The 24,651-nt window shown below is 38.6% G+C and overlaps 2 protein-coding genes across 3 annotated transcripts in view; both read right to left on the bottom strand.

Moving 5' to 3' along the window:
• Positions 1-5,980, bottom strand: part of COPB1 (coat protein complex I subunit beta 1) — a 35,540-nt gene extending 29,560 nt beyond the window's left edge. Inside the window, exons 1-4 of one of the 2 annotated variants that reach the window (XM_004418460.3) lie at positions 5,871-5,980; positions 4,977-5,127; positions 628-857; positions 42-211 (exon numbers count right to left, since the gene is read on the bottom strand). In XM_004418460.3, coding sequence (XP_004418517.1) covers positions 42-211; positions 628-857; positions 4,977-5,067 — 491 coding nt within the window. In that variant the 5' untranslated portion in view covers positions 5,068-5,127; positions 5,871-5,980. The other variant, XM_004418461.3, reaches the window with a different exon arrangement.
• A 5,773-nt stretch (positions 5,981-11,753) lies between these two features.
• Positions 11,754-23,209, bottom strand: PSMA1 (proteasome 20S subunit alpha 1). The gene is made up of 10 exons (XM_014783181.2): positions 23,104-23,209; positions 21,766-21,810; positions 21,392-21,493; positions 21,168-21,271; positions 19,149-19,237; positions 18,139-18,209; positions 17,890-18,019; positions 16,639-16,718; positions 13,461-13,571; positions 11,754-12,123 (listed from the first exon to the last, which is right to left on the bottom strand). Exons 1-10 carry the CDS (start codon positions 23,104-23,106, stop codon positions 12,067-12,069), a joined length of 792 nt encoding a protein of 263 aa, XP_014638667.1. The 5' UTR covers positions 23,107-23,209; the 3' UTR covers positions 11,754-12,066.
• Positions 23,210-24,651: the final 1,442 nt, after the last annotated feature.

Raw genomic sequence — 24,651 nt, 5'->3', positions numbered from 1 at the left:
TAAACAGTCCTCACAGAACTAAGTCAAAGGAGTACCTTTACCTATAGATAGTATAGATGGCCAAAACAGCATTTCTTCTAACATAGCTGTGTCGATGCTCCAAACAAGCACGAATAGCCGGCATTAAAGGTTCTAGCAATTCTGCTTCTTTCAATTTGCAAAGAAAACGAAGAGTAGATCCTCGAATAAATTCATTAGGATGCTGAAGATCCTGATACAAAAATTTAAATATGAAACGTTGAGTTCCAGCATTTTACAAAAAAAACAATTTTTAAATGCAAAACTTTCCAATGAAAAAATCAGCAAGTATGTCTGAGGAAAAAGATCTAGATTGTTAGATAATTTGCCTCAGATTCCTGTCGATTAAAGAATTTTTACTTATCACATCAATGTCATATTCTACGTGTCACTGTTTTTTATCAATAACACATAAAAATGCATGGAAAATGTCTGAAAATAGTAACAAAAAACTTTTTATAATAATTCTTTAAAACTTCAGTTCCAAATATCTATAACTTACATCTTATCCAAGATTTAATTTTAAAAATTAAAACAAAGCCCATTCCACCAATTTTACATTTATTTAAAATCAAAGCAATATTCAGAAATAATTATGGTTTGGTTTACCTTTCTATATGCATCACATACAAGGATCATTTCATGTAAAAGTCTTCCGTCTGGAGTTGTTTTAGGAACAATTTCCCAAAATACCAGAAGCAATTTTTTGATGGTGTGATCCTGAAGAGGTAGCACAAAACGAATGATGGTCATCAGAAGTCCAGGAAGCTTTTCGCCATTCAGAATCATAATGATTACTTTCTTCAAAGCTTCAGTCTTCGACTTTACATCTCCTTTTTCTGATCCAAATATTAAAAAAAAAAAAAGCACAATTATTTCACAAGAAAATTCCTCAGATAATTTTTTGTGTGTGTGTGAGGAAGACCAGCCCTGAGCTAACATCTGCTGCCAATCCTCCTCTTCTTGCTGAGGAAGATTGGCCATGGGCAAACATCCATGCCCATCTTCCTCAACTTTATATGGGACGTCACCACAGCATGGTTTGACAAGCGGTGTCAGTCTGCGCCCGGGATCCGAACCTGTGAACCCCGGGCCACTGAAGTGGAACACGTGAACTTAACTGCTATGCCACGGGGCCAGCCCCCCTCAGACAATTTTAAAAGCAATTAACAAACAAAACATGTTCTTACTTTATCAGTGGCAATGGTAATAAAGGTACTAACCCAAGTGACAAGGGTTCTCCACCTGGCTCTGCCACAAACAAGCTACATGACTTTACACAAGTCATTTATCTCTGCATGTCATGATTCTTTACATATAATCTGAAGGCACTGGATTAGATGTCTGGTCCCTAGCCAATGGAGTTAACGCAAAGGCCATGAATCTATAGGTATACCAAATAATGTATGTCTCAAACACACATGTAGCTATTTTTCAAAATGTAAATAGATTCTGTTAAGTGCTTCAGAATTCAAAGCAGCTTTTAGTCAGTGTGTATTTTCTCAACCAAAGTTACAACTACTATAACGGAGGGGGACAGACAGTGACATGTTTTCAACATTAGGAAGATCCTCAAACTCAAAAAGGTTGGGAACGGATATACTTTAGCCCCCAAAAATATGCACTATAAAGTATTTCATGCAAAACAATCTATAATTTCACATCATTGTCATTGCATACTGAAGAATTTATGGTAAAAATCTTTTGGATCCAAAATTCAAAGGCAGAAATATAACAAATACACTGCTACTACAATTGTTTACATCATAAAAATAAACAAATATCTAGGAGAGGGGAGGACAAAGAGGAATGACAAGTCTTTCATAATCTTAGGGATATCATGCAAAAAAGAATAGAACTAGAAATAAATTTTCAACAATTAGAGCCAACTGGTTATTAACAAAAGTGTTTCTTGTTGTTGCCAAAGAGAGAGAGACCGTGAATGACCAGTTGGGAGAGCTATAGGAAGAATTTAAGCTTCGGAAATATTGTACTAGGTAAATCAAAAGTTCTTTCTAGCCCCCAAAGGCTATATATCTATTACTAGATTGGTATGATATTTTAACATGTGGCAGAATAGAGAACGTCCTCAGGTATGTGGACTGAGAAGACAGTGAGGGTTACTGCCATATTTATCCCACAAGGGTCAATATTTTTGTTTAAAACAGACTAACTTCTCATGCATCTCTCCCTGCTTCAGAGTATTCTATCCCCCACCACATATGAAAAAAACCTGGTGTGTGCCATACCAAATCAAGAAATAAACAAATGTAAAAGCATGAAGTGAGTATCAACCTGGGCAAATCTTCAGTTTTTAAGTCTGTGAGGATGACAAAAAACAAAGCATCAGGAGAGATGACAGTAGCTGATACCAATAACTATGAAAATAAGACAGATTAGGCAAAGTTCTAAGTGGCTCAAGTTGCATTCACTGAGCCTAAACAGGTTTTCCTCTCTTTGTCCCAAAGCTTCCTTTCTGAATTTTTTCTTAAAGAAGTTTTTTTTCTTTTCTAATATGTTTGATACTGTAAAGGGCACAAAGTCCAAAAGGCATAAAATTGTATCACTATAAGGCTGATGGCTTCTTTTGTTCCAGTTTTTGGCTACTTCTCACAAATTAGCAAACCCTAAAAATTTAGTAGGATAAAACTTCACTTGGTACTAAGGGTAAAAAGTTTTAAAAGTAAGTTGAACAGCAAACTTGTAAAAAAAACTACACAGCCCCCCTAACCCCAATTTCCATTTATTCCAACAATTCAAATTGAGGTGAAGGATGCTTCTTTCCACATATTCAAAATTTTCAGAAATTATTTTCCTCTATGAACACTACTGAAAATTTCAAATATCAAGTCAATTCATCAAAATACACTAGGTATGTCCTACTCCAGGGAATGTATAGTTATCAGAGCTCATACCCAGCGATAAATGGTAAAGAAAAGCGTAGGTAAAGCAACTCAATGTTTCACGAAACAAAAAAATATTTGTTATTCAAACTGGAAACTACTTCCAAACTTTGTCTCATCTCAATGAGAGAAAGTCAAAAATATACATAAAATTCAAGACTACTTACTTATTTATTGGTAGGGGGAGAGTAGTTAAGAAAAGAGTATGGTTACAATTAAGGACAGATTTTTGTTTTTTATCTTCCCAGCTATAACTTTAAGGAATTTGGGGGTCTAAAAATGAAAAGTTTTTTTTTTTTTTTAATAATTTTATTTATTTATTTTTTCCCCCAAAGCCCCAGTAGATAGCTCTATGTCATAGCTGCACATCCTTCTAGTTGCTGTATGTGGGACCCGGCCTCAGCATGGCCGGAGAAGCAGTGTGTCAGTGCGCGCCCGGGATCCGAACCCGGGCCGCCAGCAGCGGAGCGCACGCACCCAACCACTAAGCCACGGGGTCGGCCCGAAAAGTTTTAAATTATAAGAAAAAAGTAGCAACGAAAGTGTATTCATTAACTTGCATTCTATTCTACTATCTTACATAAATATGGGGGAAGAAAAGGAAATATATGTGGCTTTTGTATATAAGGAGTTATCAGTTTAAACGTCAAAAAAGAGGGTTTCTTTGTCCTTCTCTAAAAATAGACCTTGGGGCCAGCCCCGAGGCACAGCGGTTAAGTTCTCGAGCTCTGCTGCTGGCGGCCGGGGTTCGGATCCAGGGTATGCACTGAGGCTCAGCTTGTCAGGCCATACTGTGGCAGCGTCCCATATAAAGTGGAGGAAGATGGGCACAGATGTTAGCCCAGGGCCAGTCTTTCTCAGCAAAAAGAGGAGGATTGGCATGGATGTTAGCTCAGGGCTGATCTTCCTCACAAAAAAAATAAATGAAAAATAAATAAATAAATAAATAAAAATAGACCTCAATAGGAACCTAATATTAAGTAACCTAAAATCAGGAGGTATTCCATTACTGCTGATTGAGAGGTGGAAATACGCAAGTAAAATATTGTCTCCTTTCAAACTGCAAACCAGAGATTTGAAGCGTAATTTGCACTCAGTTTTAAACAGTAGTTATCAGTTTAACTTATTTTTAGTAGTTCAATTAAACAATCATTATTTTGGAATGTGCACTATTTAAAAAAATTTTTTTGACAATCACTCACAAAAAGGAGACACAGCATACACTGCTAAAATTAAGAAATATATGTTTTCTTCTTTGCATAAATGCTTTAAAAATGAAAAGCTTAAACCTTCCTGCAAAACACATGTGTATTCCAGTGTTGACTTCATTTATTCAACAGGTGGTGAACCCAAAGAACCAAGTTCTTTTGGTTTTACAAGCTAAGTAACACGAAGTTAAGAGCACAAAGGAACTAAGACATTCAAATACACACTCTCAACCTGTTACCTACAGAGAATTGTCAGCTACATTTAAGCATAATGCATTAAACTACACAAGCCATTATGTTATTTTGAAGAATATCTAACAACTAAACTATTACATTTCTTTTTTTTTTTTTTTTTTTTTTTATTTATTTGGAAGGAAGATCCACCCTGAGCTAACATCTGCCAATCCTCCTCTTTTTGCTGAGGAAGACCGGCCCTGGGCTAACATCCGTGCCCATCTTCCTCCACTTTATATGAGATGCCGCCACAGCATGGCTTGACAAGCAGTGCGTCGGTGCGTGCCCGGGATCCGAACCAGCGAACCCTGGGCCGCTGTAGCAGAGCACACACACTTAACCGCTTGCGCCACTGGGCCAGCCTCTAAACTATTACATTTCTTTAGCTTTACTAAGCTAAACTGAGATGTTTTATTTCCAAAAACAAATACTACAAGTCTAAAGGTAGCAAGTTTTCATTTTTAATAAGACAAAAGGTCTATTGAAGAGATCCTAGAATAAAATATTTAGACAAAAGCTAAGCATTTCTAATTATAAAGAACTTGAAGTACAAATGAGCTTTTTCTTTTCATTTTTTTCCATTTAATATTTTCCAAATATTATCAAAGTTTACCTAGATCATTTTTTAAGCTAATTTCAGATGGTGGTTCTGAATCCATTGGCACGTTAATTAACGTATAGCACACATTCTCAGCAGCCGTCATGGTTTCCGGTTATAAATCAACCCTCGATACAAGATTTAAGGATAACAGATGCCAGAAAATCTAGAAAAATAAATAGAAGGATATCATTACAAGTAAAAAAACAAAAAACAGAAACCCAACCAGTAACTATCGTGATCTTTACTGTCTAAAGTTCAATCAGTTTGGCTTATGAGTTTTTATTAAAGTATTAGAAGGGCAGAGTCAATCTATACTGCTTACTATAAAAATAAAGCCTATTATAATAAAAAAACACTTGTCAGCCTTGGCCTGAGGCATATTACCTCCCACCCCACAACCCCACCCAGAGTTTAGATTGCTGTACTGCAGGATAGGCCCACAATACCGTCCGTGACAGTCCCCAAGCCCCATCCCACCATGTTACAGAAGTGACTTTTTAACATAACACACAATCTGGACTGCTCATGTTAAGAGACCCTGTGCACGAATACTCTGCTAAAACTAAAGCGCTTCATCGCGTTGGTCGGTGGGGCCCGACTCGGTGTACTTGGGTCCCTCAATCTGTGCGCTGCACCCCCACGCTCCTTCTCCGTCCCTTTCCTTCTGCAAAGCAGGCCTCGGCCTGAAGTGGCAAGCCCCGGGGGCCTGGGAGGGAGAAGACCCTGGCCAGGACGCAGGCCGGGTGGGGAGTCCGGTCCAAAGCCGCCCAGCCTCCCGTTCCGCTCGCCAGGCGCGGCCCCAGCGGCCTACTCGTTCCCCTCCCTTATCCTCCCGCAGGAGAGCCAGTTCCCCCGACTCTGCCCAGCCCACCACGCCTCCGGGATTAGGGGCTCGTGGCCCGCCACCTGGCTCCGAGGGCAGCAGCGGGGGCAACGGTGGGACCGTCTACTCCGGCTCCAACCCGCAGCAGCGACGGCGGCTCGGCGGACTCCTTGGCTGACGTGGAAGGGGGTGGGCGGACGACCCAAGCCGCGGCCACCTAGCACCTACGGCAAGTCAGAGAGGACATGCGTTCTCCGTCCTGCGGTTGCGCGCGGAACTGTTTCCTGGAAGTTTCTTCCTCTTGTGTCATCCGGCTGGTTTAGGCCACAGAGGGAACTGGAAACACGTATTTATTAAGTTTTCCCTGCGAACCTGAATTAAGTGCTGTGACCATTTAAATGCTGCTTAGAAATTGTCTCTTCTTCCAGGAACTAAAACAGCCAAGGGGAGGAAGTGCTTGGAGAGAGGAGAAACGCATTTTATAGGGCTTTGTCGTCCAATGGAAAAGAGCGCTAGACTGGGAGCTGGAAGCCCTTTTCTAGCTCACCCAGTGATAAACTGGGAAAGTAACTAACTACTATTTAGGAAAGTAACTTCAGTTCCTCTAATAAGGGATACTAGATTATATGAAAATCTATTTCAGTTTTTATCATCTGCAATAGTCTGAATCTCTGCCTCTGCAGTTAGGCTGGAGTTGCCTCAATGTTCAAGTCTCACTGGTATGATTTCTGGTCTTTATTTACTAACGGTCCCTTTCATGATGCTTTCTGAGTACCCAGTAGATTAAAATTTTTTTATGCATAAAGGGAGATCAGCAGTCACTGTTTTGTTTTTTTTAATACTTTTTTTTTCTTTTGCTGAGGAAGATTTGGCCTGCGCTAACATCTGTTGCCAGTCTTCCTCTATTTTGTATGTGGGTCTCCGCCACAGCATTGCCACCAATGAGTGGTGTAAGTCAGTGCCTGGGAACCAAACCCCGGCCCATGAAGCTGAGGGTGCCAACTTAACCACTACGCCATGGCTGGCCCCAACAGTCACTGTTTTAAAGGATTTTACCTATCTCCAAAGACCTAATTGTTACAGCTACAGTCAGCCATAGCATCTTTGGTTTAGCTCATTTGAGGTTCCATATCCACCCCCCTGCAAAAAAAGGTTTTTCTGGCCAATTATTAATAAAAAAATTTGATGTCTTTGAGAAAAATATTGTGAATACAAAGAGGTATGACAGAACCTGCACTTATTAACAGGTTCATCTCAGGGAGATAGAACACAAATAGTGACTTACCCATCTAGAATCCAGCTATTTTGAGGTTCCTTCTTTTTGGAAACATTGAGTAAAAAATAAAAATAAATTCTTTGAGCAACCAAAATATATTACAAAGGCCATGTGCTTATTGCACTTTCTAAGAGTGCTCCTCAAATCCTGTGCATTCATTTTTTAAAAACTATTTATCTTGAGATAATTGTAGAGTGACGCAAATACAGAGATCCCATATACTCTTCACCTAATTTTTTCCAGTGGTAACATCCTGCATAATTACAGTACAATATCAAATCCAGGAAATTGACATTGATACAATTCACTCGTCCTCAATCAGATGTCACCAGTTTTACATGCACTTGTGTATTTAGTTCTAGGCAATTTTACCATGTTTAGATTCATGTGATCTCCATCAGCTGAGATACAGAACAATTCCATTACCAGGATACCTCCTGCTATCCTTTTATAGTCACAGCCGCTTCCTTCCTTAACCCATGGCACTAACCTGTTCTCCATCTCTATAATTTTGTCATTTCAAGGATGTAATATAAATGAATTATACAGTGTAACCTTTTGAGGTTGGCTCTTTTTCACTCAGCATAATTCCTTTGAGATCAACCCAAAATGTGTGTACAACAGGTTGTTCTATTTCTGTGTATTCATTTTTAACATGGAATTTTTACAAATGCAGTTGTCTGGTTTCTAAGCCCACTTATTAAGAAGTGATGATCTATTGGCATGAAATGAGGCCCCCAAAAGCATAAAAACTAGAGTTAGCAATAAGAAAGCTCAGCAGTTTAGGGCGAGCATGGTGCAGGACTAACTGTGCCCTGGAGGCCCACTGTGTTACACATTACAATTTGAGGCTTATCATGACTGAGTCATTAAGGAAACTATTAAATATGAAAAGGCAAGATAATGTATTTTATTATTTTTTTTAAACTTTTTTTATAAGAACAATTTTATTTTATTTATTTATTTATTTTGTGTGTGTGTGTGAGGAAGATCAGCCCTGAGCCAACATCCATGCTAATCCTCCTCTTTTTGCTGAGGAAAACCAGCTCCGAGCTAACATCTATTGCCAATCCTCCTCCTTTTTTTCTTCCCCAAAGCCCCAGTAGATAGTTGTATGTCATAGCTGCACATCCTTCTAGTTGCTGTATGTGGGACGCGGCCTCAGCATGGCTGGAGAAGCCATGCATCGGTGCGCGCCCGGATCCGAATCCAGGCCGCCAGTAGCAGAGCTCGCGCACTTAACCGCTAAGCCACGGGGCTGGCCCCAAGATAATGTATTTTATAAAATCTCATTTTAGGTCTGCACTTAAAATTGTCATTGGCAGTATATATATTGTTGTATATATATTTTTTCTGTCTCTATGTGTTTGTTTATTGTTGTTATTATCTACTACTTAATGAAGGAAATCATAGGGTATTTGACCTTCTCCCTCTGACTTATTTCACTTTGCATAATACCCTTAATGTCCATCCATGTTGTCACAAATTGTTGGATTTCATCGTTTCTTATGGCTGAGTAGTATTCCATTGTGTATATATACCACATCTTCTTTATCCATTTGTCCCTTGATGGGCACTTAGGTTGCTTTCAAGTCTTGGCTATTGTGAATAACGCTGCAGTGAACACAGGGGTGCATGTATCTTTATGCATTGGTGTTTTCAACTTCTTTGGATAAATACCCAACAGTGGAATAGCTGGATCATACGGTAGTTCTATCCTTGATTTTTTGAGGAATCTCCATACTGTTTTCCATAGTGGCTGCACCAGTTTGCACTCCCACCAGCAGTGTATGAGAGTTCCCTTCTCTCCACATCCCCTCCAACACGTTGTTTCCTGTCTTGTTAATTATAGCCATTCTGATGGACATGAGGCGATATCTCATTGTAGTTTTGATTTGCATTTCCCTGATAGTTAATGATTTTGAACATCTTTTCATATGTCTGTTGGCCATCTGTATATCTTCTTTGGAGAAATGTCTGTTCAGGTCTTTTGCCCATTTTTTAATTGGGTTGTTAGTTTTTTGTTGTTGAGATGCACGAGTTCTTTATATATTTTGGAGATTAACCCCTTATCAGATGTTGTATATTCTTAAATAGAGCTTGTTGAACATATATGAGGACGTTATATCGCCTAATTCTTCCTGACTTGTTATAACATGCATTTTGTTTTGGGACTTATTTTTACTTTAGCATGTAATTATCATTTGAATGCTCTTAAAATTATAAATTATTTGAGAGCAAGGACTTTGTCATTTACCAAGAATCATAAAAACTTAAATGTTTAGGAAATCAAGGCCTAGAGAAAAGGGACTTGCCCCCAAAACACAAAATGGTTAAACACTGAAAAAGCTGGGACTAGAACCTGAATCCTGTCACCTACTTTACTGCCTCTTATTTTTAACCATACCAGTTCTTCAAAGATGCACATATAGATGCTTAACAAATTCCATGTGAATTGAATATTATCTTTATACCAAAGTGATAGATTTTATGAGAGCACATTAGGAATTTTATTGTTTATAATTATTTAACACAAACTAAATGGAATAAGAGCATAACATACTAGACAAAACGACATGAAAAGGCATCACAATGAACTCTGTACAGAGAGTGGGGTTGAATTTTATTGGGGTGGGGAAGAGTTCTAAAGTCTAAAGTCAGTGTATATGACTAAAATCACATATTGAAAAAATTACTAAAATTGCCCCAAAGTACAATACAGATTACTGTTTTTTTTCAGCTGAGCACCAACCAAATAATGGTTTACACTTAAGAAACAGATACAAAAATGATAGCCAGCCCTGGTGGCCTCGAGGTTGATTCGGTGCTTTCACTGCTACACCACCCGCCTGTCGGCTGTCCTACTGTGGTTGCTGCACATTGCTATGACACTGAAAACTGTGCCACCAGTATTTCACATACCAGCAGGGTCACCCATGGTGGACAGGTTTCAGTGGAGCTTCCAGACTAGGAAGGACTAGGAAGAAGGACCTGGCCACCCGCTTCCGAAAAAATTGGCCATGAAAACCCTATGAATAGCAGCAGAGCATTGTCTGCTATAGCGCGGGAAGGTGAGAGGATGGAGCAAAAAGACGGGTCAGGTTTCAGCTGTGCTGTACACAGGGTTGCTAGGAGTCGGAATCAACTCAATGGCATTAACAACAAACAAATATGATACACATACACATAATCTTTAAATAGAATCACTCAACAGAGGCTCACACAATGAAAGGCACAGGGGAAGATAGACCTGCCTGAAGAGATTATGAAATTTCCCTCTTATGCTCCCACCTCCAGACCACATACCCACTGACTCTGAAGGCAGGTGGGAGGACTCCCCCTCATTCACTGTTTCCTGCTTGTGAAAGTTACATGTGGTTGATGCAACTCCATTGTAGGTCACATGGTCACACAGTACCTGTGGCCTTGTCCCAAGCTCAAATGGCAGACTCTTGAGGCTGCTTCTAGAGTGGAGACCAACATCTCACACATTCCTGTATTTAGTCAGAGGTCTTTCTCTCAACAAGGTTGCCAGAGTTTCTCTTACCACTCTCCCTTCAAGAAGTCACAGAGAGATTTAAACCTGCTAAAGCTTTTAAAGTTTTGGGCAACCTGGAAAAAAAATTAAACTAACATTTATGAATTTTAGAGTGTACAAGGTGTTTTCACATAAAGTCTCCCATTTAACCTTCACAATAATTCGCCAAAGGATTTCCTTAAAATAGGGCTAAGTAGGGGCTGGCCTCGTGGCATAGCGGTTAAGTGCACACGCTCCCCTGCTGGCGGCCTGGGTTTGGATCCTGGGTGTGTACTGAAGCACTGCTTGTCAGGCCATGCTGTGGCAGCATAAAGTAGAGGAAGATGGGCATGGATGTTAGCTCAGGGCCAGTCTCCCTCAGCAAAAAGAGCAGGATTGGCATGGATGTTAGCTCAGGGCTGATCTTCCTCACAAAAAAAAAAAAAAAAAAAATAGGGCTAAGTAACTTACCCAAAGTCAATAGCAGCTGGCTAGTAGAATTAGGTCTAAAATCCAAGTTCCCTATCTATAAATGAACTGCTCCTCCTTAGAAAGATATGAATCTCAGAAAATAAAATAATTCCTATAGGCTTCTTAGCAGCAAAATTTTGGATTATTGGTTTTGTTTTTTAAACCAGATTTCCTCTAATCTCATTTTGCATGGTCTAAGATAAAGATGGTTCTGTACTATCTGTGTACACAGCTCACAGGAATAATGGAAGGCAGCCTAAAAATTATGCTGGAGTGGGACTGGGCAGAATAAGAGGAAATGATGGTTTGGGATTAAAATTTCCCTTTTGTTATTTTTGCAGAAGTTCCCTATACTGAGACCAGAGCTATCACTACTGCCATCTGCTGGTTGGAAAGAAAAACTGTTCATATGTTAATAATCTTGCTATTACTATTGTTGGGAAGTGGTGGTTTCTTAGGTTTTAACCAGAACCTCCAGGTTGAACCCTGAAATTTGTATTCTGAACCAATCTCCATGGATTGTCACGCAGCCAGTCCATACACTGGAGAACTAGTATAAGGCTGTGATAGATAAGAGGTAATATTTTTCTCCATCACTAAAAATAAGGAAATTTCATTTGGCAAATATGGCAAATGAACAGTTGTAATCTCAGACTACTATTTACAGTTGAAGCTACTTAAAAAACAAACAAAAACCCAATACACCAGCAGGTAAAACAATTTTATTTCACAGTTGTCTTTAAAACCACAAAGACACTATGTTCTTCATATAAAAACATTAGTAGAGATAACTATACTTTCTAGAAAATGATTATATAGACCCCTTCAAAGAAAAATGCATCCCATTATATAGTTTCATTGAAGTTGCTTGGAAAAAACTCACATCTGGACTGATTCCTAAAACATACCATTACACCACTCTGCATCTTTTGGTTCAAAGTATAGATTATTGTCATCAGTACATGTTCCTGCATTCTTACATATTTTATAATACACATATAGACTGGTTTATCTCTTAATGTTCCATTGGTTCATCAGCCTTTTCTGCAGGTTCATCAGCAGGTTGAGCCGGCTTAAGAGGGGAAGAAAAAAGAAAATATGTAAAAAGAACATTTGACCAATACATACTTCTAATCACAAATACTACATTATAAAAATACTTACAAGGGAAAGGGGTTAGGAGATATTTTGGATACTCAATTTTAGTTCATTGCCCTGTTAAGATTTCTGAAAAAAGGTTTTTTTTGAATAGATATAATTTTACAGTTCTGAAAACCTAAGCATCACTGAACAATTCCAGCATTTTATCATACTTTGTCTTGCTCAAGAATAAAGGCCTTCCTTTTATTACTACTAGCCTTAAAATACAATCGGCACATTTTAGACATTCTTTTCCTCTTTAGCACTAATAAACACAGCAAAAATACAATCAAACAAACCAGCTGCATAGCACTGCACTACATTCTTCCCAACAGTGCTGGTTCTTACCAACATCAGTTTAAATAATACAAATCTTGCTCCTCCAAATATTATCAACAATATCCTTTTCAAGTTGAAAAAAAAAAATTCATGCTGTAGAAGAAATTTCTATATAGGACACTTTGTTTTCAATTACACAGCTATCAAATAACCATCTTTAAATAGCAAATGTGTATTCTATACACCCAACAAAAAAGACCAGTATTCAACCTGAGATTCACCAACATTTCTTGACCCTTTTCTCACTATTTGTGAAGAGCCAACTTAGTTTCCAAAGCTGGTCTCCAACAAACTTTCTCAGTCCCCACTCCTATAGAATCTTGGTTGGCCCTATGACTTGCTTCAACCAACAGAAAGTGCATAAGTGATGCTGTGCCAGTCCTGGGCCTCAGCCTTAAGAATGTCTGGCAGCTTTCACTTTTGAGCTTCTGAACTTGCACGAGGTCTGAGATGCTACCCTGCTAGAGAGACCCTGGTGAAGGAGAGGCCCTGAGAGAACATGGACAGAGGCCCAGCGATCCTAGCAGAGGTCCCAGCCTTCTAGCTATCCCTCTAAGATACCTAGAAAGTGTGAGTAAAGAAGACATGTGAGAAAGCCATCTTGGATGTTCCAGCCCCACCCCCTCAACTGACTGCACTGTTTGAGAGATCCCAAGGGAGATCAGCAAAAGAGCCATCAAGCTGAGCCCCAGTCAACCCACAGAATCATGAGAAACAGCAATATATAACCAAACCATCAACTCTTTTTGTTTATGGAGATCACTGCCCCCTCAGTATTTTACTTCTGTCAGTTCTTAGTTTTCCTACTGCCATTTGAATTATGACCCTATCTCAATAATTAAAGACAAAAATGGTAGGTTTACACAGTTGTGGAAGGAACAGCAGTTTACAATAGAATTAAAGCCTCTTGTGTTATGATTAGTTATATACCTGTGCCTTTCTCTGTGGTCTTTCTTCAAGACCTTCCAGGAATGGAGACACGTCATTATCATCATAAATTGTAAACTCCAGGTCTTTACCAACAATTCCAATGGAAACATTCTGAGGAGAAAAAAGGTAAAAATAAAAAATCAAGAGAATTTAGGCTGGAAAAATGCTTATGATAAAATGTTGGGTGAAAAAAGCAGAATAAAAATTTATATAGCATTTGAATAAGACTCAAAAAATACTTACGTGTAGGGAAAAAAGAAAGAAGGAAAACTAGTACATCCCTGTAATTTGCAGATTTAATATTCACTTTTGGTAATCATGAGTAACCCCAAAGGTCTATGTCACCTAGAAATTTGCAACTTGGCTCGTAATGGGAATGGGCTGCAGACCAGCGTGAGGGAGCAAACCACTTAGCTAGGAAGTAAGCCTAACTCGTAAGAAATAATCAAATTTGTTTCTTGTATAGGACACGATGGTTCTTAACAAGGAAACAGAATAAATTTGGGGTTCTAAAGTGTTACATTTGGTAGGGGCCTGGAACTATGTTCTACGTGGAAATATTGAAGAGCAATTCTTAAAATGTTCAGTGAATGCTAACCAGTGCAAAATAGCTCCTGTAAGATTAAAATGTTAGTGAAAATTTGAGGCATAAGGATATACAGGCCATTCTCTATGATTCAATAAAAATATGAAATCAGGAAGCCAGATACCTGAGCAAACTTTCCAAATTATAAATGTCAACAGTTAATTCTATACCCAAAATTTAAGATAGTCATTTTGGAGTGACAGCATTATAGATATTTTAAACAAATAAAAACAATTTAATGTACTTTCCTAACTTTCTTTGAAAGAATATTTATTATAATAAGAAAAATTATTTGAAAAAGATTATGCAGGCTATTGTCTTCACATACGTATTAAATAATAATTATCCAATCACTGTAACAAAATGGATTTATAATATGCTAACTGATCTCACTTTAATTAATGAGCATTAACCTCAAGGAGGCCTGTAGTAATTCCTGCATTGTATTATATGGGTCTCTAGATCATTCAATCTCTCCTTTTCCCAGAAAACTCTTTCTAACATTCTCCATTCTCCTTGAAGCTGACAATCTTGCTCCTATTTCACTGAGAAAATAGAAGCCATTAGAAGAGAACATTCACAAGCTCCCACAGCATCCACTCTTTCCTGCATCTATGTCCCTAGACTCTATCTCTTCCTGTTACTGTGAATGAATAGTCTAATTTCCTCTCTAAGGCCTGTCTTTCCACCTGTATACTGTTCAAGGACATTGGTCCACCAGTTTCTCATATTTCTCCCACATAAATGTTTCCCTTTATACCGGATTATTTTCATAATACAGCAGCAAACATGCTGTAATTTCTCCCATCTTAAAAAACCAAAACAATAACTATATTCTCTTTCAGCCACTACTCTATTTCTCTGGACCCACAACAGAAAATCTCCTCCAAAGAGCAGTTTCCAATTCCTCTTCTTCCATTCTCTCCTGATCCCATTCCTATCAGGCCTTTGCCCCACCATTCCATTAAGATTGTCTAGTCAAGTCCCCAGTGACATCATTGCTAATCTAATGGTTAACTCTCAATCCACATCTTCCTTGATCTATGAGTAATTTTTCATTCCCTTCTCCTTGAAACAGTTTCTTAATCCGCTTTTAAGGATGCCTCATTTTCCAAGTTTCCCTCCTACCTCCCTGGCCATCTTTCTCAGTCATTTTTGCTGATACCTACTCACCTTCCAATCTCTAAAGGTTCGAGTGCCCTTGGCTCAGTCCTCAAACCTCTTGTCTAACTGTTCAATTCCTTTAGCAACCTCATCCAGTCCAGCCTCTAAGTGCCATTTCTACATAAAGACTCCAAAATTTGTAATTCTAGGCTTGACCATTCTCTACCAAACTCCAGGGGGTACACATCTGATAACTGCTTAGTCTATATAGCCAAATGGACAAACAACAGGCATTTCAAATTTTATATGTCCTAAATTGACTGCCTGATCTTCCTCCACAACCCCTACCCCAAAACCTGTTCCTGCAACTGTCTTATCCATCTCAGTAAATCATAAATCTCTCCTTTCTTTAATCAGGCCAAAAACCTTGAAGACATCCTCTTTTGTTGTTGTTGTTTCTCACACCCTCACAAGCGATTTGTTAGCAAACCTTTCTGGCTCTAATTTCAAAACATACCTAAAACTAAACCACTTCTCATGGTCTCCAACTCTATGACTCTGCTCTAATCCACCACAATCTCTCACCTGAATTACTGTAACAGCCTTAAAACTCTTTCCACCTAGGCTCCACTACAATCTATACTCAAGATGGCAACCAGAGTGACTCCTTTAAACCCTAAATCAAATCATGGTTATTCCTCTGCTCAAACTCTAACAGCCTGCTCACAGTAAAATCCAAAGTACCTACAGAGGTTTCTAGGACATACACAATCTGGCCTCCATTACCTCTCAGACTTCATTCCTTCTCTTCCTCTTGATCACTGACTCCAATGACTTGCTTTGAATACTAGGAACATTCTGGACTCAAGCCCCTTGCATTTGTATTCCCTGGAATAATCTTGCTCTAGACACCTGCATGGCTCACTTACTTTTCCTCAAATTTCACTTTCTCAGTGAGGCCATCCTTGAATACTCTTATTTTAAATTACACTCACCACAAATCCTTCCTATACCCAATTGGTCATTCTCTCTCCTATGAATATGTTTTATTTTCTCTACAGCATTTATCACCTTTTAATATACTATATAATTTACTTATAGGTATATTGTCTACCTCTCCCCACTTGGAAGTATATTCCATGAAGGCCAAGATGTCTGCTGTGTTTACTATTCTCAGTGCCTAGAGCCTGCACATGGTAGGTGCTCAATACATGTACTTGTTAACTGAATTAATAATACGAAGATATTCCTACATCAGACACTCTACATCAGACTTACTGGTTTTATTGCTTTATACCAAAAAGAAATGTTTAAAAATCACTTCAAAATCCAGTCACTTAGTAAATAGCTTAAAGAGAAAGAATGAGGCAAGGCAACCATCTCCCAAATCGAAGAACTCTAAGTATACACTCCACTATTACTTACATTTATGCAGTGAGTGATTAAACTGAAATGTTAACATCTACAATTGGAAAACGTGGTATTTACCTTTGTAGTTAGGTCCTGTTCGGCAGGAAGTGTCTCTCGTAAGGCACGCAGACCATGCTTAACCAGTTCATTCAAACTGCCTATAGGTAATAAATTAACAATTATTTCTTAACTTCATCTTCATGCTAGGCTTCTTTTATTTGTCAGGTCTAATGGTCTGAAATCACGGTTTTGTCACACGCTAAATATATCAAAATAAAAACAGCCAAAAATTTAACAGTTAGCCATATAATCTTTTAATAATAATCAATAACATTGGTAACTATTATTTTATTTAATGAGAGGATATATGATTTTTGTTACTAAATTTGACCTTTTCTTATGCTGTTAATCAAATTCCTGATTCACAAATGATACAGCTCAAAGTTTTGTAGAATGTATTCTGTGGAATGCTAGTTGCTGTATTTGCTCTTTATAAAAGGAGTCTCCAACTCTTTTTATGTGGCCAGGACTACCCTGATACCAAAACTATACAAAGGCATTGACAAGAAAATAAAACTAAAGATCAATATCTCTTACGAACATAGACACAAAAAACCTCAAAAAATTACCAGTAAACCAAATCCACCAACATTTATATGTTTATATAAATATTCATATATAATTTATATTATACACCATGACCAGGAGGGATTTATCCCAGGAGTACAAAGCTGGTTTAACATTCAAAGATCAATCAGTGCAATACACCACAACAGAATGAAGGGGAAAAAAACACATGATGACCTCAACAGACGCATAAAAAGCATATGTTAAAATCCAAGACCCTTGCATAAACAAAGCACTTGACAACCTGCCCTATCATCACATCTTACATCTTTTACCTTTCTTTCCCACAGCTACATGGACTTTTTACTTGTTTATGGACTACTTAATGTAGAAAAGTCTGGCTAAAAATAAGAACAGAATCATAGAAAACTGAAAGTTGTAAACAAAACTTACAATTGGCAGCTAGTACAGTGGTTCTCAACTCTGGCTGGGGCACACTTCAGACCAACAGAATCAAGAATCTTCAAGGTTGGGGACATATATTTGTATTTTGAAAAAGTTCTACTGGTGACTGAAACTACTATGGTAGCCAGAAGAGGTAAAAACCAATATGTGTGACAGAAATAATAAACACTTCGTGGGCTTAATTTTTTAAAAAGTTTTCTTCATGTGGAAGAAGACTGATAGTTTTCTTCATGTGGAATACTGTGTTTATTCACAATGTAAAGACTGGAAGGGGCAAAAAAAAAATATATCACTTACACTCCATAAACTCAGACATATGTCTCTCCAAGTAAGTACGAGCTGATTGAGAACGGGCTCCAATGGACATAGCTCTGCAGTCAAAATAGTTAGCAGAAGGACAGGTTTGGAAAATGTGAGGACCCATATCCTACAAATAGAAAAAAAAAAATACACAACATAATTCTTGTATATAGTTGAGCTAAAAATTAGAAATTTCTAGTCAGCTTTTCAAAGTCATTAAAATATAACAATACTCAATGAACTTACATCATAACCAGCAATAAGCAGCCCAACACCGTACGGTCTCCGGCCATATCGTTGCGTTGGTATCTGGGTCTCTTAAACTAGTTAAAGAGCCTATTCTAACAAGGAATAAAGTAGTATCTTTATTTTCTAATTAAACATTAACAAAGAGTTCTGGTGGTTTTTTAGATCTGAAATGAGAGTTTATTTTAAAGTAATAAAAAGTATGTTTATTTTCAGATCACATATAATGACATTGCCCTTTTTTTTATTTTTATTTTTTATTGAGGTAACATTGGTTTAGAACATTATATAAATTTCAGGTGTACATCATATTTCAATTTCTGTGTAGACTCCACTGTGTTCACCACCCAAAGACTAAACATCATCCATCACCACACACATGTGCCCAGTCACCCCTTCAACCCTCTCCCTCCCTGCTTCCCCCCTGGTAACCACCAATCTAATCTCTATGTGTTTGTTTGTTGTTGCTGTTGTTTTTATCTTCTAAGTTCTGGTTTCTTAATTGCTGTGTAATCCACCACAGAAAGAAGAAAATAAAACAGAGTAATATTTCTTGGCCTAGTGTTAATGTTTGACTATCCACCAAACCCAAGAATGAGTGCTAGCTAAATGATCTCCTTTCATGTAGAAAATCTCATTTGTTTTGGATATAAGGGGTCTACGATTTTTGAAGACATCTAGAACCACCAATAAAGAACTTTAAATCTCCTCTAAAAATGATGCTTGGATAGTTTCCCTGAAATTGGGCTTATCTAAGCCTGGAAAATATCAATTGCTTACAAGGGCTTATGAAAGACCAACACAATTCCTTATTTAGAACCCCTTCTTCCATGGGAAAACTCCCCATGCTCTCCTTCTACATTTTAAACATTCTGTTCCTGAAAAGTGACTGCCAAAGTTTTCACAATCCTACCTATGTTAATGTATTATCATATTCCTAAGTAACATAAGGATTAAGTATTAAAACTCTTTGAAGTTGATGTCCATAAATGCTAACATAAAAAGGATACTGCTTCCAATTAGAGATACAAGACGAGACACAGGAAGAGGTCTGTCAAATACAAATCGGGAATCCAAACACTCCTGGCGCATAAAATTACTAAAAAAGAAACAAGAAACATTAGTAATTTCAAATCATAGAGAGTTATTCCAATCTAAATAAAGAAGTTTGATTTCTTTTTGCTTTCTTCCAGACATTTACATGGATTATATCCATATAAGGGAACCAGAAAGACATGGCCACAAGGATGCATTTTTATACTAAACTCTGGGGCTACTTGAGGTTTTTAAAAAAAGACTAAAATATTCCTCAGCTCTAGATAAGCTTTGTCTCAGAGCACTTTATAGAATAGAGAAGAGAAGGCTGAGCAAGAGAAAAAGAACAACCTCTCTGCTCTTATCCTTCCCACTGTCAATAAGATGTCTTAATTCTAGGTGTTGAACCAGCAAAAAGAGTAATTACTTTGCTGTTTTCTTGAGAGCTAACTAAAATTTCCCCAATAGAGCAACTGCAAGAAATAGAATCCATACTAAGACATTGTTACGTATTCTTGCCAATGTTACTTCTATCCATAAGCAGCACTCTAGAGATACTGGACACTAGACTATTGAGTCTCACTGTTAAACCTGGCAAGACTCAAGCAAGTATAATATTGGGGCAAAGGGAATTCATGCGTAACTATTAAAGACAAAAGAATAAACAACAAGAAATGAATATGCGCCTCTTTCCATGTTGCTTTGTCCAGTTTATGTGTATATCACGTCTGACGATCAACTGGTGACTGCAAGAACCAACCTATTTGTTCAGAAATTTTATTTAAGTCCATTTCCCAAGGCTGTCTAAAACCGCACTGCCCAATATGGCAGCTACTAATTACATGTGACTAGTGAGCAGTGAAAAAGTGGCTAGTCTGAATTGAGATGTACTGTAAGCACAAAATACACATGAAATTTCAAAGATTTATTACAAAAAATAATGTAAAATCTCATCAATAAGGTTTTTATATTGATTACATGTTAACACGGCAATATTTTAGAGAAACTGGGTTAAATAAAACGTTTGACAATGCAACATATTTTACATTTTCAAGAGCTGACAGAAACCGATAATGCTGTCACTATATTGCTGACCTAAGACAGCAGGAGGCTTGCTAGATAACTTGAAAATCTTAAACATTAGCTTTACTACTTGTCCTTAGTGTTTATATTCTTTCTTCCCTAATGAAATCACAGACTTTAAGAGATGAATTTTGGCAAATGACCTCCCACTTCCCAACACACACACTCATATATTACCTGAAAGGCACTATGTTAAGTGCTCTATGCGTTAGGCTATTTAACAATGACCTTGAAACAGAAAAATACTAGAAAAATTGAGAGTTTAAGTAACTAGCCCAATCTCAGATACTAAGTGGTGAAAGTGGGAACTAAACTCAATCTGCATGATTTCAAAGCCCCAGTTCTTCATTTATACACCGCCTCTCAACCAGAAATAATCTCTATCTCCTCTGGCCTCTCACAGAAATCTACCTGTTACTCTGCACTTTCTACTTTGTATTATAGATACACTACTAGATTTTGAGTTCCTAGAAGACAAGATCTATGTCTGATTCACCTTTGTATACCCTGCAGTATCTAGTACTGTGCTTTATGAAAAATAAATGTCTAATAAATACTGGCATATTAAAGAACGCAAAGGTAGTTCGGCTGATCCTTAGAAACCAGACAAAAATGTCAAGCTCTTCTTAGACATAACATCGTCTCAAACAATATACAGTGAGTTAACAAGTATTATTCAGTGACTTCCTAAAAGCTTTAATATTAATACAGTCAATTCTATTAGTTACGACAGGGATCAAGAAATGGAATACTTAGTAACTGTCCCCAAATCCACTAACGTATTCACAAGCTTAACTTACAAACACTCTGGCAGTCAGCTTCCTAAAATATCTTATCTGGATCTTTTCAAGAAATGTAATCAATTACGAATCAAAAAGGGTATTTCTTTTGTTTTTCATGATCATACTCACCACAGCAGTCTAGCATCAGCAGTAAGTCCCGCAATTGAGATACCAATATGGTTGTCAACATGGAGAATTTTTTTCTGATGAGCTGCAAGCTCTGACTGTGCTCTCTAAATAGAGATGTCATAAAACACAAAAACAAGTTTACAATTTTATTATCTATACAGTGAAACTTACATTTGATAGTTCTGTTTTCTAAAGGAGGAAGATATATTTATTGCTTTACTTACCTTCAATGCAACCAACACTGCATGAGTTTTCGATTTCAGACCAACTGTGGCTGAACCCTGTTTGACGGCTTCCATTGCATATTCAATTTGATGAATCCTGCCCTAAAGAGAAAAAAACCACACATCTTAGAGTCATCTTATAAGACGCTTTTATATATTTAAAGTTAGAGTTCCCAAATCTCAGGTGAGCGTAGTTAAATCTCAAATGATTTTTTTTTTTAAGTAGGAAACTTACTTTAATGATAAATTTAGGTTCCAGGAATGTCTAAAACAATTATATTCCATTTTCTCCCAACCTACAATGTCATGAGTTTATAAACACACTGCAGCTACCAAAAGCTACTTCATAGAAGTAGTATAAAACATTATTTTACCTGAGGGCTCCAAACAGTGACATCGTTGTCATACTGGTTGCGAAACTGAAAGTAAAAGAAAAAAGACCCATTAATACAAGAGCATTACAAATTCCAAATCTTAGCAAGCTCTATCATTAAAAAATGGTCTCCCATCTGTTTCCACTCAATATTAATGCAAAGCTGTTAATGCAACCTCACTGAAGATTACTACTGCACTCAGTTGCAAGCCAATGCTACATTTACCATGAGCTAATGGTGGGGGGCAGATCTAAATGGCACCTATCTTCCCACTGCCAATTCTACCAGTGTTCACAGCACTCCTTTTGGGTGCAGTTACTAAAGTTCATTTGCATCAACTGTCCTTCCGTTCTTTGCTTATGCTTTTCCTTTAGACTGGGCCCTAATAAATGGTCAAAAGCATTCTCTTTCCTTAAACTAGCTCAAATATCTATCTCTTTAAGTCTTCTCCATCTTTTCTCCCAAAATCCAATGCATACTCCCACCAGTTCTTTATCTACATGTTCCTTTTTACCTTATATTATGATTAGGGACATGTCTGATTTATCTTTGAACCCTCACTGCACTTAAAACAGTGCCTTGTATAAACATTCATATTGAATGAATAAACACAAGAATATCCTCAGGAAGTTAGAGGTGGACACAAATACTATAAGACAGAACCGTTACTGCTTTAGTGACCACATTAAAACAAGTCTCCAGCACAGTACTTGGGAGAATGACCATGGGGATGAGAAAGCTGAGGTGCTGGAAAGGTAGACAGAGGACAGGAAGCCCTGAGCCCTAGACTGTAATCCTCATTCCATCACTTTTCTCAGCCTCGGTTTACTCATCTGTAAAACCAGGTGACTGGACAAAGTGACTGAAAACGGCCTTTTCTGATCGAGCTCTGGAGGAGAGAGATATCAGACAGGCCCACCAGGTAAATGGACGCGGTCCAGGAACCCAACCCCTGGGTCCGCACTTGGCAGTACAGGGAGGCCTCTTAAGTCAAGTCCCCATTTTCTCCCCTCTCTCCCACACTGAGCACGAGGGGTCACTCTGGACCGCTCAGAACGTACTCCACTGAAGGAACGAACTCCGCTAGTATACCAAGAACGTGGTGTCCGAGGCCCGGTGGAAAGGGAAACAAGCCCGGGGAAAGGCCGCACCGACTACCGACCGCCCCTCTCCCGGCCAGGCCGGAGATGCTGAATCACTGCCGGAACCCTCCCGTCGGCTGAGGTTCCCATGCCCCGTGGCCCCGGGCCGCTCTAAGAATGACAGGAGAGACGGCTCGCTATCCCCCAGTCAGCGGACCTCTGCCCCAACCCTGCCTGGGCTCGGAATCCGACGCACCATGGCTCCGGCGCGGGCCTGACTGCCACCTCCTGCAAAGCTGCGGATCGACGAGCACCGCCGAAACTACCGCTCGGCGATCTACTGAGAAGTCTGCGGGATTTTGACGGCGGCGGCGCAGGCCAGAGCAGTCTATTCCAGAAATATCGATAGGCTTTCAGTACTCCCCCGCCCTCCAAGTTCTCGGCCGTCTCGATAGTGGGCGGGGCCCCGGAAGATGGAGGAACTGATATTGGCGGGAAAGCTTGGACCAGGAGTGCCCGCTAGAGCTAAGAGCTGCGGAGCGGCCACTATCAAGTCACCCTTTTGGATCCTCGGAGAAATTACCCGTGTGTTGCAGATTCCCGCCAGTTTTCACCGACTCAGCCGGATCCGCCTGAAATCGCTCAAGACGACAGCTGCGACTCTGGGTGACGGACTGGCCGCTCACCCTCTCATTCGGCGTCCACAGAGATTTGCGGTGTTGTGTGTCTGTGAGAAGAACGAGACCGCAAGAAAAGCTACAAAATAATGGACCGTTTCTGTGTGTCAGCCATACCCTTCCTTGAGTATCTTGTTTGTGCACATGCTTTTCTTTCTACTTTGAAATCCTTTCCCCCACTCCCTGGAGAACTCATCTTTCAAGGCTTTGCTGTCGTTGATCACTGTTTATCGCTATTATTGGTTTTCCCCCACCAGACTTAACTCTTTGAGGGCACTCATGTCTTTCTGTGCCCTCAAAACCAAGCACGATGCCTGATATACTAGGCTACTAAGGAAAAAAGTTGACATTTTCTTCTGAAACACGCATTTTCTCTTTTGAGAGTGTCTTTTAGTAAGTCCCAAATGAAATAGTTTAGGACACTCTGCAAACAGCTGCCCACCTAATATCTACCTACTGCCAATGACTTATTTTCTTTACAAAGAGGAAAGGATGAGTAACTAGACTCGGGGAAGGTAAGAGTTGAAAGCGTCCTTAAAGATCTAAGTTTTGCAGATGAAATAAGAGACCCAAATCACTTAAGTGATTTGCTCCAGTTCCGAGCACTTTAGTATCTCACTCTTTTTAAACCTTTTCGGTTATATATTTTGGACATTTTTTCATGTTAAACATTTTCCAGGTTAAACATGACTCCCTAGTATTCTGCGTTATGAACATATGATATTTTATTTAACCAAATCCCTATTGTTTAATATTTAGGTTCCCCCATCCCTGCTTGATATATTTTTTTGTGTACATCTATACTCCTTTCTTTAGAATAAACTCCTAAACATAGAATTTTAGGGTCAAATGAAATGGATATTTCTAAGGCTTTTATAAAAAGTGCTAAATTGCCCTCCAGAAATGTTTTACCAATTTATACTCTCAACAGTAGTATATGAGAGTGCTCTCCTCCCTAAATTCACCAATACTGGTTGTTGTCATTTTTCAAAATCACTGTTAATTTAGTGGATTAAATGAACAGATTTAAATTAACAGATTGTTCTCTTTTGTTTCCTAGCACCTAGCGCAATGCCTAGCACATATTAAGTGCTTAATAAATACTATTAAATGAATGAATGTTGAAT

This window comes from Ceratotherium simum, chromosome 7 (assembly GCF_057802395.1).
Source record: "Ceratotherium simum simum isolate JZ-2026a chromosome 7, ASM5780239v1, whole genome shotgun sequence".
In the NCBI taxonomy this organism is placed as follows: Eukaryota; Metazoa; Chordata; class Mammalia; order Perissodactyla; family Rhinocerotidae; genus Ceratotherium; species Ceratotherium simum.
The sequence above is the reverse complement of the archived record's forward strand: the minus strand, read 5'-3'. Positions and strand labels throughout refer to the sequence as shown.

Bases quoted from the DNA above. Each gene is read 5' to 3' on its own strand.
- PSMA1 (XM_014783181.2), bottom strand. The intron at 21,272-21,391 runs GTAAGTAAAGCA...ATCTCTATTTAG, and splicing joins CAGTGTTGGTTGCATTGAAG to AGAGCACAGTCAGAGCTTGC. The intron at 16,719-17,889 runs GTAAGTGATATA...TATTACCTATAG, and splicing joins TATGTCTGAGTTTATGGAGT to GCAGTTTGAATGAACTGGTT.